This window comes from Manacus vitellinus, unplaced genomic scaffold (assembly GCF_001715985.3).
Source record: "Manacus vitellinus isolate BGI_N305 unplaced genomic scaffold, ASM171598v3 scaffold_1_pilon, whole genome shotgun sequence".
Classification (NCBI taxonomy): Eukaryota; Metazoa; Chordata; class Aves; order Passeriformes; family Pipridae; genus Manacus; species Manacus vitellinus.
The window spans coordinates 42,420,993-42,437,632 of record NW_021939396.1 but is presented as its reverse complement, the minus strand read 5'-3'; the positions used below and the strand labels follow the sequence as shown (position 1 = coordinate 42,437,632).

At 36.1% G+C, this 16,640-nt stretch overlaps 1 protein-coding gene across 6 annotated transcripts in view; it reads right to left on the bottom strand.

Annotated features, from left to right (window-relative positions):
• NOL4 (nucleolar protein 4) overlaps positions 1-16,640 on the bottom strand; it is a 189,044-nt gene that overhangs the window by 35,218 nt on the left and 137,186 nt on the right. For 5 of the 6 annotated variants that reach the window (XM_018080525.3, XM_018080531.3, XM_025895831.2 and 2 more), the window contains 2 exons: positions 12,138-12,317; positions 11,194-11,385 (listed from right to left, as the gene is read on the bottom strand). In XM_018080525.3, the coding sequence (XP_017936014.1) occupies positions 11,194-11,385; positions 12,138-12,317 (372 nt within the window). The remainder of the gene's footprint in view (positions 1-11,193; positions 11,386-12,137; positions 12,318-16,640) is intronic. The other variant, XM_018080540.3, reaches the window with a different exon arrangement.

The following is a 16,640-nucleotide window of genomic DNA, read 5'->3' as shown; positions in this document are numbered from 1 at the left end:
TTTTAGCTTCATTGTTGATTATGAACTCCAACATGATCTTCCCTACCATTTCATTAGGGAGAATATTTAAACACTTTCCCCCCCTGATTACATGCAAAACAATCTTTCTGAAAGATGAAGCTCACAATAAAAATAATCTTCATTAATATACCAACATATATCAGAACTACCAAGAAAATAAAGGAAGGATAATAACAGAGATAGTGATATACATATAAGCCTGTTACAGAGACTGCAATTTATTGAACCCAGTTCTGAACTTCCATAAATTTTCAAAGCTTAATTGAACTCAAAAGTACTATGTATGTAAATTTTTACCTACTGAGGAAGTGGCCACATGTGTGGGGGTTTGGTGTGGTTTTGTTTGCTGTTGTTTTTCTGGTTGCCTTTTTTTTTTTTTGAAAGAGTTTTACTTTCTTACTCCCAAAAACATAGATATGATCCTGCTATGGAATGCCACATAATTTTGGAAGCAAATTTTGCATCTATTCCCATTCAGTTCCTAGACAATGTTAGAATAGATTAATTATATTGCCTCAATTGATTTTATGGTTTTCATAACATTTCAGAAACTTAGGAGCCAACCATTATTAATATTACATTTTTACCTTTAAAAATTAAAGTCCATCTATTGACTTTGGATGTGCTCTGCCTAATGCCAGTTTTTAATCTGACACTGTACTAACACATGGGACCACAGTCTGTCTGGGACCAGAAGCTGAACTAGCTTTTAGAAATAGACAGGGATTTATGGGTCTTCCTCACTAGTGCAATATTATTTCTCCCCACTCATAGAGAGAACAAGCTCTCTGGCACCAGCATAACAGCTCTGTCAGAAAGACAACCAGAGGCTGCAATGCTGCAATAAACTATACTTGGATTTATTTGACAACAATCTATTGTTTCTAATTTTGAAAATAAATCAGTCTAGGAGATGAGGGACACTGATGTAAACCCTGGTGTCATTATAGAAGTTAATATTACATATAGCACAAGCAGACACCTTCCTCAGAGCTCCAGAGGACGGAGTAAGTCTTTGTGGAAGGTTCTCACTGACAAAGCAGTATATTTATTATTCTGTATCCCTAGAATGGTGATGTTACTCTGAATTTGTTATTGCATCACACTAGATCCCTCTCTGTATTTGGTGGCCAAGTGACACTGTACATGCCACTGGTTTATGCACATTCAAAGTACACTATGTTGGCAGCATGGGAATCTCATTATGGTCCTGTAAGAGTGGGCACACAATTACATTCTTGAAAAATGGTGAGCAAAAACCTGGTTAACTCCTCCAGCTCAGGTCTTTAACTAAACCTATAACCATCCATGTATATCAATGGATTTTTAGAAGGTGACACATGAGCCAAAAAATTAATGTTCTGACCAAAAAGTAGAATGACTACTAATTCCCCCATCTTATTTGTTTATAGGAGAGAATAGGTTTATGGAAGGGTTTTATAAAACAAAAAATAAAGAGAACCCGTAAAAATGAAGCAGTTATCTTTTCTCTGAAAAGTAATTCAGTGGTTTTGTGCTCATTGTTGAAATATTGCACTCCAGTGAGCACCTGCAAAAAAAGAGTAAGTCTTCAGGTAATGGGAGTATCTTTCTCTTGAAATACTTGTTAACCCATAATTTCTCTCAGTCGTCACTGTAGTTGGCTATCGATATGTTCATATCAAGAACTGTCTGGAGTGAACCTTAGGGAAAATGTAATGAATGCATGGCTGAGTCATCTGGGGAGTAAAGTACCATAACAAAGCACAGGAGAAAAATCATCTGATTAAGTTTGGGATCTATCAACAGAGCACTAGTTTGGCATTGACTGGGAAGATGAACACAGTTCTCTCTCACTAGGAGTAGAGCTGTTAAAAAGAAGATTTTCTGTTCCATGAAATTCCACATCTGTAAAATGTCAAAAAGGTCAATTTTGAAAAGCATTGCCTTAGAGGAAAAATTGCTTTGAAATAACCACTTCTAAAAAAGTGTTTTTTAATATACGAATTTATACTTCCATATTCCAAGATCAGAGGCCCATTTAGGTTCATCTTAACTTCCTCTTCTTCTTCACTTATTCATGATCTCTGTCTTGACTACAGCTACAAAACCACTTCTGTAAGAAGCTCAATCATCACAGTCCTTGTTGGTTTTTGAACTCTCTCAACTCCCGATCTGGGGGTGAGACACAAAGGCCTTGGAAAACATGGCAAAAGCAACATCTTTAGGTTCTGTAGAAGGGAGCCTGCAGATCTCAGCCAAACCAGCATTCTGTAGGTTCCAAGGCTGCCCTCTGCAGAGCTGGGAGCTAGTTCCTGCATGTTTGAGACTACAGCAGTAAATGTGGGAGCCAAAGAGAACTTTTTTCCAAGGGCTCCTAGAGTCCTCCCACAATCCCTGCATCCACAACCTGTGCACTGAACTAGCAGGAAACCAGGTTTCATTTTATGGGAATATGTCAAAACAGAAAACCCTTGACAAATTAACATTTCTGAAAGGGGTGGGGGGTGAGAGTGGTGGGGGGAAAGACATTATCAAAAAATTCCCAACCAGCTTTAACTGGCATAATGCACATAGTGCTGCTTGATATGCACCATTCACAGCCCTGATCTGGTATTTCTTTCACTTCACAGCGAGGTAAAGCAGGAAATAACTATATTGGAACTACCGATGTGTAAAACAACAGAAAAGAAACAAGACTCTAAACTTAGTCTACCAAAACAAGCAATTCACAAAGTTAGAAGGCAGGATAACATTTTTATCATTTTGAATTAATGCCAGACAGAAAAGATGCATGTGAAAATGTTATAGAAACTCTCAGGTGAAGAGACGAATAAAGCTTAGAAGGAATGCGGTGAACAACATAGTACAGACCACCTGAGAAGACTGTATGCCTCTATCCACCACACAAGAGCAATATACAGAATTCCTTTGTATTTACATGGAAACATGATACTGCTTGTGACTGCACTAACACAGCAGTCACATTTTGAACACACATCCATTTTGGGTTTTTTACATCTCTTCAGCTGACACACAACTAACGCTGAGCTCCTAAGATGTAAGGAAACCTTGCTAAGTTGCATGTGCACATGAATGCCTCTGTTTACAATAACTTTTGGAGTGACTGACATTCAGAAAGTGTTGGAATTCCCTCAGTAGCCCATGGAATATGACCAGCCACCATCAGTCCTCTCATATTTGAAACTGTATTTCAAGGTAATTTAACACTGAAATTTAAGACCACCACAGAGCCTGTAGATTATGATGATGACAAAAAAGCAACATGCACATATAATCACACTATTGGACAGGCACTTTTGCATGGTTTTATGAAAAATAATTTTTTGTGCAAATTGATATGAAGACTATACACTCATCTCCTTTTCTATTTCTGAAGAGTTTACAAATCATTGACAGATATACTTTTGCAGGCTGCTTAATGAAAAACCAATTAGATGATACTTCTTTCTAGTCTAATAACTGTTGATCTGCTTTAAAGTATGTTAAATCTAATAAAGACCCTTCCATGGCTTTGATGGTCTTTAGATCAGGCTCTTAACAATCAAAGCATCTTACAACAAGATAAAGCAGTCCTGCAAGGTTACTGATTTTTTAGTAGTTGAAATCAGAAATCCTTGGCCCAGATCCTCTAGAAATTAGCTCCATTAGTATAACCTCTGACTCCTTAACAAAGAAGAGCCTAGTGTGTTCAATCTGCTGTAAAACACCCATTTTCAGTACACCAACTGTATATTACAGTATCAGAAAGTCTTCTGTTTAAAGGGAGGTACATTTGCTGTATCTTCATGGGAAATACAAAGCACCCATTTTGGCATATTTACACAATTCTTGTATTTCTATATGGAATCTAAAAAAACTGCTACGTTCTAATTTCATATATACCTTTTTGGTATAAATCTACCAATTAGTGATGTAATGGATGGATTATATTTCAGTGTAAACCACTAGGAGCAGGATATTCACCAGAAAGATTTTTGCAATTTACTGTGCACGCTGTTCCCCTCTGGTTAGAGATCTATTGTCTCTAAAGGTAATACCTGGACATTTTTGTGAGATCTAGTATAAACAAAAGCCAAAGTTGTTGCACAGAACTTTGGTATACATACTCTTACACATGTTGCACCAGACTGATTCAGTTCTAAAAAAATACAGCTATGTGTTAGATCAGATAATGGGCACATATGTACACCTGCTAAAATGCCAATCGTTAAAAGCTGACATTCATAAATACTACCTTGTAGTTTAGGCCAATTAACACTGAAAATTATATCTTTCAGTATAACACAGTTGCAAGCACATAAACATACAAGTTACTTAATTTTTCACACAGAGACCCTAACAGAAATCATAGAATCACAGAATCATTTAGATTGGAAAAGCCCTGTAAGATAATGAAGTCCAACCGTTAACCCAGCACTGCCAAATCCACCACTAAACCATGTCCCCAAGTGCCACATCCGCACTCCTCTTAAATACCTCCAGGGATGATGACTCCAACTCTTCCCTGCGGAGTCTGTCCCAATGCTTGACATTTTTGTGAAGAAATGTTTCCTAACAGCCAATCTAAACCTACTCTGGGAAAAGTTGAGGCCATTTCCTCTTCTCCTATGGCTTGCTACTTGGGAGAAGATGTACGAATTCTAATGTATATGTGTGAATAACAAAGTATTTTAACTATTACTCAAACTTGAAACAAAATAGTTTCAAATTTTCCAAAGTAATTTTGCATGCAAAAGTGAAGATCAATGCATAAGACGCCTCACTGACAGTAACCAAGTTTTTCCGGAGGTACCACTAAGTACTTTGCATGTTGGGCTCCCAACAACTAGATAGTCTTTAGTGCTCTCCAGCATGTCAGCTTCTTCCTCAGTATTGCAAGACCAGTTCATGTCCAAAATAAAATATTGCATCTATGCCACAACTCTTTCATAATAAATTATTAAGATCTAACATAGTGTGTTAAAATCCCCAACAAGTTTGTAACAGTATGCAATATCTAAATAGCATTTTTCCATGGAAAATGTACAAAATACTTTACAAGACACAGAACATATTACCTGAGTTTTTACTCAGCACAATGCAGTGAAATGCATGACAGAACTCTCCTACACAGCACAGTTATAAAGGACTCAGAAATCTTTCTACAGAGTATTTTTTAATTTAAAGACTGAATGAAGTACAGTACTGCACTATACTGGATGTACTTTTATAATGGTTTCAAACTGAAAAAGGGTAGATTTAGATTAGGTATTAGGAAGAAATTCTTTACTGTGAAGGTGGTGAGGCACTGGAACAGGTTGCTCAGAGAAGTTGCAGATGCCTCATCCCTGAAAGTGTTCAAGGCTGGGTTAGATAGGGTTTTGAGCAATCTTGTCTAGTGGAAGGTGTTCTTGGCCACAGTAGAGGGGTTGGAACTAGATGAACTTTAAGATCTTTTCCAACCCAAACCATTTTCTCATTCTATGATTCTACTAATTGTTAGTACAGAATAGTGACATATGAACAACTGGACTTGCATTTTAATACTTGTAGCACTGCATTTCAGTCTGGGTTTTGATACATTTTGCTCAGTCATGCAGTCTTGTGAAACACCTACTAAAGAATTCAATGAAGTAACTAGGAAAATTCTCTTAAATGGCAGAAGAGGCTTTTTGAAACTTTCGGTGATGTTCACATCACTTTTTTAAGTTTTCAGCTTTGATATACATTTAATTGAAACATTGTATGCTGCACCTAGATTATAACAGCACCTTAATATATCCATATATATCTTAATGTCTAAATGTTAAGCAAATGACACTTTCCAATCAACCTCCATGCTTCTGCTGCTGCTGCTATGCCTACATATGGGACGACTGATTTTGATTTAACAGTATTTCCTGTTTCCCCTAAACTAATACACTGAACTGTCTCCCTATCCTTAAACTATTGGCACAAACCAATTAATCAAGTAACATTGCAGCAGAGGTATCAAACTAAGTTAGAATCAGAGCATAAGAAAACATGAAATATTTAATAGCTTTTTTCTTCTGATTTCAAATAAAGAGTTTTAGTTTTTTTCTTTATCAGAACTTATTGTCATTTTGGAGGTGACTATTTTTCTTTTAAATCAGTAAAAAATTGAAACACACGTCAAAATCACGTTCCTATCTTTACCTCTCTCACAGAATGATTAGGTGCTATCAGTTATTAGGTACTTTTAATCTTTTTAGTTTTAATTCTTTTTACAAATATCATGACTTTTTCAAAGCTGACTTCCTCACATTTTCCAAAGTGAACTGAAAAAGTGTAATTTCTTCTGCTGCACACTTTTCCAAAATTGAAAGCAAAAGGTATCTGAGACAGATTTAACAGACAGATCTTAAAAATCACTTACTATTCACCTAACTGTGCTGTGGTGAAAAAAAATATGTAAGAGCCTTAGGGAAACTGTTTCTAGCATATTTTTTTAAGAATACATGAGATCTAATGGTAAAAGTCAACATTTGTCTAAGAAGAGATTGTTTGCCCTTTTCAACCAGGTTGCCCATCAGACTTACGTAAGCTAACCACTGTCAAACTAGGGTGAGATGCTTATAAAGGAAAGCAAACATTGACAGAGCTTGGAGTGTAGTACAGAGCAATAACTCTATTATTATTTGTAGATCTTCATGTAACTGTTCTTGTGATAATTTTCTTAATGCTTCCCAGCTTGTTAATCAATTAGATATGCATCCCTGGATCCATAGACCTTCATCTTCCTGAAAACGCTTATAATCTTTCCAGACATAAAATGCCTGGAGGACTGAAAGCCCATGTGACTGCATGAGCAGCTGGACTTTTCAGCATTAAATTAAGTAAATAACAAAAGCTTCCGATGTCTAAACCTAAAACTTAAAACCAGAACCTAGATACCTATCCTGAGTAATCTTAATGAGGCAGATTTCAGAAAACACCCCCTTCTGGAAACCAGTCCCCACTGAAGTCACTCAATCACAATATAGAAGCGTGACAAGAACTAGACATTCAAAACACCTTGATCAATATGAGCACAGTTGCAAACACCTTGTTAAAACACCTCTTACAGCCAGCTGGCACAACCAAATGACAGTAGCCATGAAAGATACAGAGTTTAGTTATTTATTATTGAGGTTGGCGATAGGACAGAAGGAGCTGGGATGAACAATACTGGGATCTAAATGAGGAACTGTCTTCAGGCATAGTGTGACTCTTCTCTGACACATCCAAACTTGCCTTTGGACAAGGAAAAGCATTTATGATTAGCCTTTTCTCTCTAATACAGAAGAATGCTTCACTCTTTGATACTATTGCTTTGTATTACTGTAGTATCTAGGAAGGAGGGTCTCCTTTGATTAAGCAAAACAAAGAATCTCTTCATGAATGAGAATTTAAAATCTTGCTCTTGCATTGGGATGCTCACAGAAAAAAAATGGCATAAGTGTGGAAAAAGATACTGTAAGACGCAGTTTCAAACAGAATGAAGGGAGACTGATTGCAGGAGATCCTGAAGATGGGAGGAAGCAGATGTAAGAAAATGTAACTATTAAGTCAATCCAACCTCATTTGATTATTTCTAGCATCTAAAATTTTTCTGGACTATGATTAAATAAACACATAACACATATCCTCAGCAGCTGTCTAATATTTTTTTAATTGGCAGTTCTCTATAGATACAGAAGCTGGGACAAGTTTAAACAAAGGATTTTAAAAACATTAGTGAAACAGGTCAACTGACCATTTCAGGAAGAAAATTCCTATTCCTCTTGCATAGGTCATAAAATATCTAATTATATATAGGAATTCTCACTGATATCACTCCTTTAAAAAGAGGCATTATTTTTTTGTTTTTGTTTATGGGTTAATGAAATGAAAAAAAATAATTTCTTTAAGAACATCAAGAACTTCAAGATGTTCACAAAGCTCTACAGCACAGTGCACAACCTAGAAATCCCACCCAAAAGCCAGTGATATCAGTACTTGACAAACTTCCCTCCCAATGAAGGATTCTGAGGAAGATCATAGAATTTAATATGAGAACATTCTCAACAGTCCATTAGCAAGAGACAATGGAAGGAGAAAAACAATCTTACAATTCATGAGAAAAATTGGGGATTTACTTGTGAGGGATATACTTGTGTCAGAATGAAAATGGTACAATTACAAGCTGAACAGTCAAATGGACAAAGCATTTCCAATACTTAAAGGGAACTTCTCAAAGGCATATTTGTAACAAGAAACTATGCCAGCTGCCTCAGAGTCCACAGACAACTATCTGTCATAAGTAGAAGTAGCATAACTACAAGCAATCCCTCAAAAATATTAACACTAAGAATCACATTAATTAACGATATGAACACAGGAGACTGGGCTTTTTCCATTGCCTCAAAGCTAGAACTGGCCTGTTATGCAGCAGAAACTGTCATATGGATTACAGATGGCAAATAATTGACAGAAGCAGGCTTCAGGCATGCTTTTTCATCTTTACCATGCAGTTTTACACTAATTTAACTTAGTGTTTACATTTTCACTTTGCTTTGCAGTACGATGCTGTAGGTAGCTGCAGTGTTCCACACACAGTCTGAACTCTCATATGCCACAAAAGAGAATATTATCTTTTTCTTGTGCAACTAGATGCTCAAAATGAAGCATTGTGAACCTGAACAAAATTAAAAACTTACATTTAACATGTCTATAGCAAAAGACCTCTCCTGTGGAGATTATCTGACATCATATTTAATACGACAATGGTACTGGTATTGCTGCTGAGCAAACATTATCCTGGTTTGCTGTATTTGAGGGTAGCCCCTTATTCGAATCAACACCATTGTTGCCTTTCATGACTGTTTTGAAGAAATGTTATTATCCAGACAAAGTGATTCTTCTCCACTGTCAAAATGGTAAGTACATTTAAAACAATCATGCAGTCAAATGCCTCTGTCCATGGTAGCATTTTTAAAAACTGCTTATAATGAAGAGATTATGATCCACTAATTTAGAAATCAGAAAATAATTTAAAAAAAAACCAAAGGGATACATATTAAATTTCAGAATTATTCAAGAAATAAACATAAAATGTTTATTTTGCTTTTTCTCTTACGAAATTACGGGGAGCTCGTACAGAAACTTTTGATAATCTTTGACTTCTGTTCCTACCTTCAAACAGGGACACAGGACTGATATCCCTGCAGACCTAAGAGGGCTTAAGTCTTTGGCCTGAGCTTCAGTGCCTTGTCACTTCCATTCATGGGCAAAAAAGTCAATGTTTTAGAGGGTAATTTGTTTTTTTTAAAAGAAATAAATCTCATCATAAACTGTCATGAAACATTATAAAACCAGGAAATATTTCCGAACCATAAAGATTGCCTATTTGGATCATATTCCTGGTAATCTCTGCTCCTTTTCCCCTCCCAGGATTAAATTTGATCCCTCAACCTTTATTCATATGAAAGTAACATTTGCAAATGTGCACTGAAATCAAGCCAATCCAGCTCTTATGGGTCAGACTGTAGCCCCTTGTTCATATTGCAAAACAGTTGCACAAGTCTTTCAGATGACAAAAAATGAGCCAGTTTACATAACTGCTCATCAGCGCGAATAATGAGTAATAAGGCCATAAATTGGAACAGCAAAGAGACTTGCTAGCATTGGCTGATTTTTTAAGTATTTTTAACTGAAAGTGCAGTAAAATAAAAATATCTGGCATTGTGAAAGCTGAATTTGATGTTGCTGAATTATTGTCAGCCAGAGTGACTAGATGCAATTTGATAATATTAAGTGAATTGTAGAAAATATTTACTTCCTATTTTTCTTTCTTTTATTTTGGATGGACAAATAATCTGATGTACACCACCAATCAATCTTTGGCACTTTTACCTGTACAGATGTCCTTTATTCTACCTGTCTTTCTTCATATGGGCTTCCATTGTTCAGAAACAGTGTTAACACAATGTTCCAAATAATAAAATCATGCAGTTGATTAGAATCAGAAACACATACAAAAATTTAGTTCCTGTCTTTGCTTTTTGTGTTATTAAATAGTAGTCTTACCCTACAAATAAGCCTGTTCTTAAAACTGTCAGCTTACATCTTAAACAATGTGTGGTACTCATAAGTATTCTGCAAAAACTGCAGGAAAGAGAAAGACAGAGGAAAAGAGAGAAACAGTAAAATTCGGTCATCTCCAGTAATTTTTTTATGTAGTCAATGGGTCTGCAGATGATTCATTAAAAAAAAATGATATGTTTAATCACTAAATGATATCTATTTGTAATGATGAGGTGATTTTTTTGTCATCTAAAGGCCAGAGAGATAGCTAAGACACATTAAATACAAGGTGTGTAGCTACCTAGTTTCTTCTGACTTTTCTCCATTTTGGAAATACAAAAGTTTTTTAGAGATAAGGAAGCTGCTGATTGGTGAGAAGACATTATAAACCCATCTTTATGCTACTGAGTAATAGTAAAATATCAGTGTCTGAAAACACAGTTGTATACCAACATAATTTTCATGAGTTTTGGTTCAATTATAACTACTAAATCATTGGGATGCTCAAATTTTAATTTTGATGTCTCTGTTTTACAACCATTAAATATGTTTTTCACACCCATATATCAACTGAAAGATTTCAAAGGAGTAACTTTTCCTGATAAGTAATAGGCTAAGGTGTACAAGAAAAACCCAAAGCCAAACCCATTGCCATGATGTTATTACTACACTGGGCATTTTCTTGGGTATAGCTTTTCCCTAGCAGGATCAATTTTTACAAAGTTAACTGAAATCCAGTTAGCAGAGGCATTTTAAAGAAAAATCCAACTTACTGCAAGACCTTTCCAGGCAAAAATCTGTAACTATAACTTAAAGTAGGAAATAAGTCACTGTATAGTCCATCATTCAGTTTCCCTCCTTATGGCTTGCTTTGTTCATTTTTTCCTATAGATCCATACTAGTTCATTTTGTGAACACTAGAGTCTTAAAGCACTTTTAAACCAAAGGGAATAAATTCAGGAAGAATGAAGGAGGGGAAAAAGAAACCTCTGACCTGGTATTTAAAAAAAATAAATAAACAAACAAATAAAAAAAAAAGACGCTAAGATGAAAACAAAATAGTGCCATGGATTCACATATGGGGTTTTGATGGAAACTAGGGCTGGGTTTTAAGTCAAAACTCACCATCTCAAAACCACTTCTTTTCATCCGCCTGCAGGACTTGAGGTAAGTACGTATGCGTTTTCTGGCACGCTCTTGATACTCAGGGAATTGTCGCCTGCATGAGTCAATGATAGCCTGGATCTTTTCTTTGGGCTGCTTAGAGATTGGGACCATTCGGTCCAAGTTTTCATCTACAAACAGCCTGACAAACATCTGTTGGCAAGAGGGAGACAGAGGAGATGGGTTTGGAGGGTGGCTCTCTTCTCTTCCTAGCTTCCTGGCTTGATTACTGATAGGAAGACATTTTTTTTTCTATCCGCTGAAGAGCTTTGTAATGGGAAGCCAGAAATATTAAGCAAACAGTTCTTTAAAGGGTTATTTGGGGTGGGAGGGGAGGGGCTGATTAAAAGGAAAAAAAGACAAGAAAAGAATAGTCTATAGGACACAGAACTTGTGAGATAAACCAGAACAGATTGTGAAAATAGGCACTACTTAAGTTTCATTATTAACAATAGGCTGTGATTGCTAATCATTTTATTGAACTGACACACATTTTTTCTTTGTTTGAACAATTGCTTGTGTTTTCATGCATAATTATAGACATCGGGAAAGCAATAGAGAACATCTGACCACTGGAATGGTCTTCTGATAAACTAGCTATAGCCTCTTTCCATTCAATGGGTGAACATGCACACACACACATCCACACACATGGTCGCACATGCACAGATACAGAAAAAAAAGATTTGTTTTCCTCACTGGTAAAGATGGCACTCTGCCTTAAATTCTAAATCAAACACAATAAATCTGTCCTCTGTTAGTAGGAGTTTAATGTGCATTAAAATAATAATAGAAATAAATCCTGTAAATTAAATTAATTTGCCCTTAATGCTTTCAAACTTACCCATAAACAACAATGTAAAAGAAATAGAAGAAGTAAACAAGATGAGTGCAAGAGGGCTTACATTAAAAGCTTTCAGTCGCTCAGCTTCTACCCCATCTGATTCATTGACCTTCTCGGGATCTTCTTGCTCATCATGGTCATCCTCATCCTCATCTCCTCGATTCAGAGACAGATCTTCAGCACCTCTGCCTACACTCTCATTCTTGCCAGAGTCATAGCTTGAATAGCTATGTGCAGGGGACTGAAAACAGAGAAAAAGAATATGCTTGTAAAAATTCACCACAAAAATAAAGTCTACTTTTCAAAAATGATAACTATTTAAAGATTCCATGATTTCTTTTTATTATTTTTTCAACATAAAGTGCTCCTAGTCCTTCTAAGAGCAAACAATTCAAATTGTATTAATTTCAGTGCTTTAAAAATGTGACCTATTGCAAATTCAATAAATCTATTAACAAATTAATTACCTATGATAATTACAGTTAACACGAAATCTTTGTCATACAGCCTTGTTTAAGTACCATCTGTAGAAGTTTCTTACAAATACTAATCTATTTGTATTAGTCAAGATCAACTACCCAACTGAGGGGGAGTTGATTTGAACAAAACTATAAAGAATTAAAAATTACACATTTTAGGGCAAAGGGGATTCAAGTAGGAAACACTGATATTTATCCGATGAAAATTAAATGTTACCAAGAGTTGCAAGAAGTTATTCAAAACATGGAGATGATTATGTTTTAGTTTCACTTGCACATCCCCAGAATGAATTAGAGAAGTATAGCTTTGTTAACATTTTGAATGCTCTTCTGAGAATCATGTAGTAAACCCATTTTTGTTTTTATATCAGCATTCAGGACTTTCCCCCAAGCAGAAGTTCAATTTGTTAGATAAAACAGATGACCATCTCATTAAAGTGTGTCAAATGGTAGGACCAAAAAGTTTCCAATTACCAAAAGTCAATACAGTGCATTTTCCCTTGCAATAACAAGTCCTCAGTCACCTGTTTCCACTGCATAGACTTCAAACTGCAGACCATAAAAAGGCATCAGTAATAAAAAGCCTTCTACAACTTAAAATTCTACAGCTTAACACTTCAAGATCAAAGTTTTCCCCCAGCCACACAAAAATATCAGAGACTGTCTTCACCAAAGCTATCAAATTCACATTAAGGTAATTCAGAGCACAACTTTACTTCTATATTTTAATATTTTTTGTAATATTTTGATCTTTTTCTCTCTTGCTTCAAAGCATACTGTAGTCTGAATCAAGTGCTACACAAAGTACTTCATATACACATTTAAGGATGCCTCCTCCCTTAGTGTCGTCAAATGTCAGGAGCTTAATGCCTCAATCAAAAATACATTTCAAATAATTAAAATTGTATGTCTTGAGCTACATTCTGAGCTTCCTAAAATTGTCTTTATTTCAGGGTATTTTTGCCAACCACAGAACTTATGGGCAGTGTGATAGAAGGGAAAGACCAACAAAATCATTCATCTTTAAGGTATATTCCTTGCTTTATATTCTTATTTCAACTTCATTTTTTTTCCCCTTACCCTATTTTCATTTCCATCTTATGTTGGTCCTCTGTACACCACCACTTTTGGAGCTCCTTGCCTTGCCCTAACAGCACTCTTACTCCGAGCCTTCCTTTTTTATCTATCCTACCCAGACTATATTCTCACAGCACAAATCCTCTGGAGTGCCACTTTTTAATCCCTAATGCTCCTAGTATCAGATCTTGCAGCCTCTCTCATCCTCTTCCTTGAGTCTCTTCATTAAACCACTCTCCATTCCCTAGACTGTTATAGTAGAGGTAGGAAAAACAAGAAAACATTGAAAGAATACAGAAGACCCAGACCCTGGATAAAAAACCTTCTACAAGTAGCAAGCTCAGCATTATCTCTTACGGGGCAAGAAATAAGCCAGGGTTGAGGATGGCACATTTGAGATGTCATGGAAAGATAAGACTTAGAAGAGCAGCAAAAAAAAATATTCTTGTTTTTGATACACTGATATTTTGTCCTGTGAAGATGATGAGTATTTAAATTCCTGCCCATTCAGATAACTATTATTTGAAGGAGGTGTTGATTCCTTTGAATTATCAGGCTTGAGAAGAATATTAGTTCCATCCTGAAAGGACAAGATGGCTTTACCTTATCAGAGTGTCCAGCATATATAGGCAACAGTGCTTAATCTGCCCAATGTTGGCTACCAGAAGGCCAACAGCTGCAGCCTGGTACCCTGTTACAAAGCAGTAAGAGTGATTTCCCTTAACCCTGAAGAGATTCTCAGAAGATGTTTCTTAAAAAGTTACAATTAATTAATTGCTACAATTATTTTTACAATTGTAATTGTAATTGTGCTATGCAGTAGAAGATCTGACCTACCCTGCAAGACTTGTTCTCTTGTACTTCTTAGTTTCAGCTGTCACTACAGTTATACAGAACACAGAAGGCTTTGAGATAATCAAAAGTCATTTCATATGCGAGGTATTGCATAAAGCATAGAAGCTACTGCCCTGAAGAACCCTACCAACTGAAACCCTTGTTGTGCAGACACTTGATTTCGCATGAGTCATCTCATCAGACTAAATCCAATTAGACTACTCATGTGCATATAGTTAAACAGATGCAAAACTGATTTCAGTGTGTACATATGTTTCGGCTGGATGCCAAGATCATAAATTATGCACCATGACTGAGATTTGCTTTTGTGAAGGAAACAAATTCAGGTCAAACTGGCTTAAGTATGTCTCTCAAAAATGCAACAGTCAGGGTTTTGTTCTGCTGTTTTTTCTTTAAAGAAAGAATTGCATAGAGAGCCTTGACCAATATCTCCTCAGACATTTTTATTTAAACAACAACAACAGCATCTTAAATGAACTGTGGGGAATAACATACTCTGAGAAGGTTGCATGGCAGGAATCCATATCTATTCATTATGGATTTGAAGACTGTGTACAGTACCAGGAAAAAAGTGGGGTTTTTTTCCTAGCTATTGCATTGGCAAACTGAGGGAAGAATTTGTGACAACTCATTTAAGAAAAAAAATTTCTACCTTTCTATATTTCTACAGAGAGGACTATTGAGTCAAAGAAGGAAGAGACGCTTCTCTCACTTGTGTTGACTCTGCAGCTGTGCAAAGGCTGATAAGCATTTTCTTTTGGTACTGTATCAAGAGCTGCAGTGGTAAAGAAACATGGAGTAGGACAGCAGAAGATAACTTTTTCTCAGTACGTTTCCCAATTTTAAGTCTTGTGCTATCCTTTCAAAAGACTGCTCCCACCTTTGCCAGATGGGAACTTGCTCCTCGTTCAGATTCCTGAACACCCCTTGACGTATACATTTTATGGTCCTGCAGTGACCTACAATAAAGAAGTGATCCTGTTAAAATATTTGGGATTGTTTGTTTGTTTGTGTTTCTTTTTTCTTTTTGCCAGTCAGTTTAAGGTCAGAATCAGTTCTTGTCTCCAGTTCACCACCTGAAAGTATAAACCTTTGTGCTGACAGGAAAGAATAAGCATGGAAGAGAGGAAGCATATGTGTCTCTGCTGGCAGCAATGCGAGATTAAAGCAACTGTGGAGCGTAAGCATTAGTAGACATAAGATGTTTCACAGGTGAAACTTTTGTACTTAACAAATCTGGGTTGGCAAAGAAAGTGACAACAATTTTAAATGAGAAATTATTCAAGGAGAACAAATGAGGTCAAGGCTAAGGCCAAGGGTTTTGTCTTCCCCAAACATTTACATTGCTGATTATAATGTTGTATTAAAAATACTGGGATGTTGATAGATATATTTTGACCACTTTGTCCTTAACCTTTTCTGAAGGTTCTGTGTTCATTATTTTAATCTCTTCCTCACAATAATAAGTATTATGCACTTCTGCTTTATAAAAATGAAAGTAAATGTTCATCCCTAACAACCTACTTTTATGAGTTTGTGACATGAAACATCAACCTCTTTCTAGAACATTACAGGTCAGCAACAACAATTACTCAAAGTAAGGTGTCAAATCATACAATAAAAGACCTGGGAGGACATCACAGTCTCATCTTGTTTATCTTGCTTCCACAGAACAAGGTCAGAAGGTCAATCCTGACCACTCTTCATCTGGCTGTTATCTGAAGACTTCTAGTGATAGGGCTGCCACGCATCCTACAGACAACCTGTGTGTTTCATTGTCTTTAGAATTATTAGAACATCCTTGACACCCACCTCTGACTTTCATAAGAGTACTAAGCCTATTTCTTTTTCATATATCTACCACATGTTGCAATGGAGGAAAGGTGTGGCACCTGGAGAAAAGAGCATTCTCTTTTGTTTTTACAGGAATCTTTCCAACAATTAAGGACTGTTATCATGTCCCCTCCCCTCAATCTTCTCTTCCCAATAAATTTGTTCATGCTATGAAACTCATGTTTTCCTCATTCTTAATCATTCTCACTGATCTGCTCTGTATGTTTTCCATTTGGTTTGAAACTGTCTCAAAGAGCAACTTCCAAAACTCCAAAGTGTATTCCATTTGTGGCCTTTCTATGAAAAATATATTTCTTTAT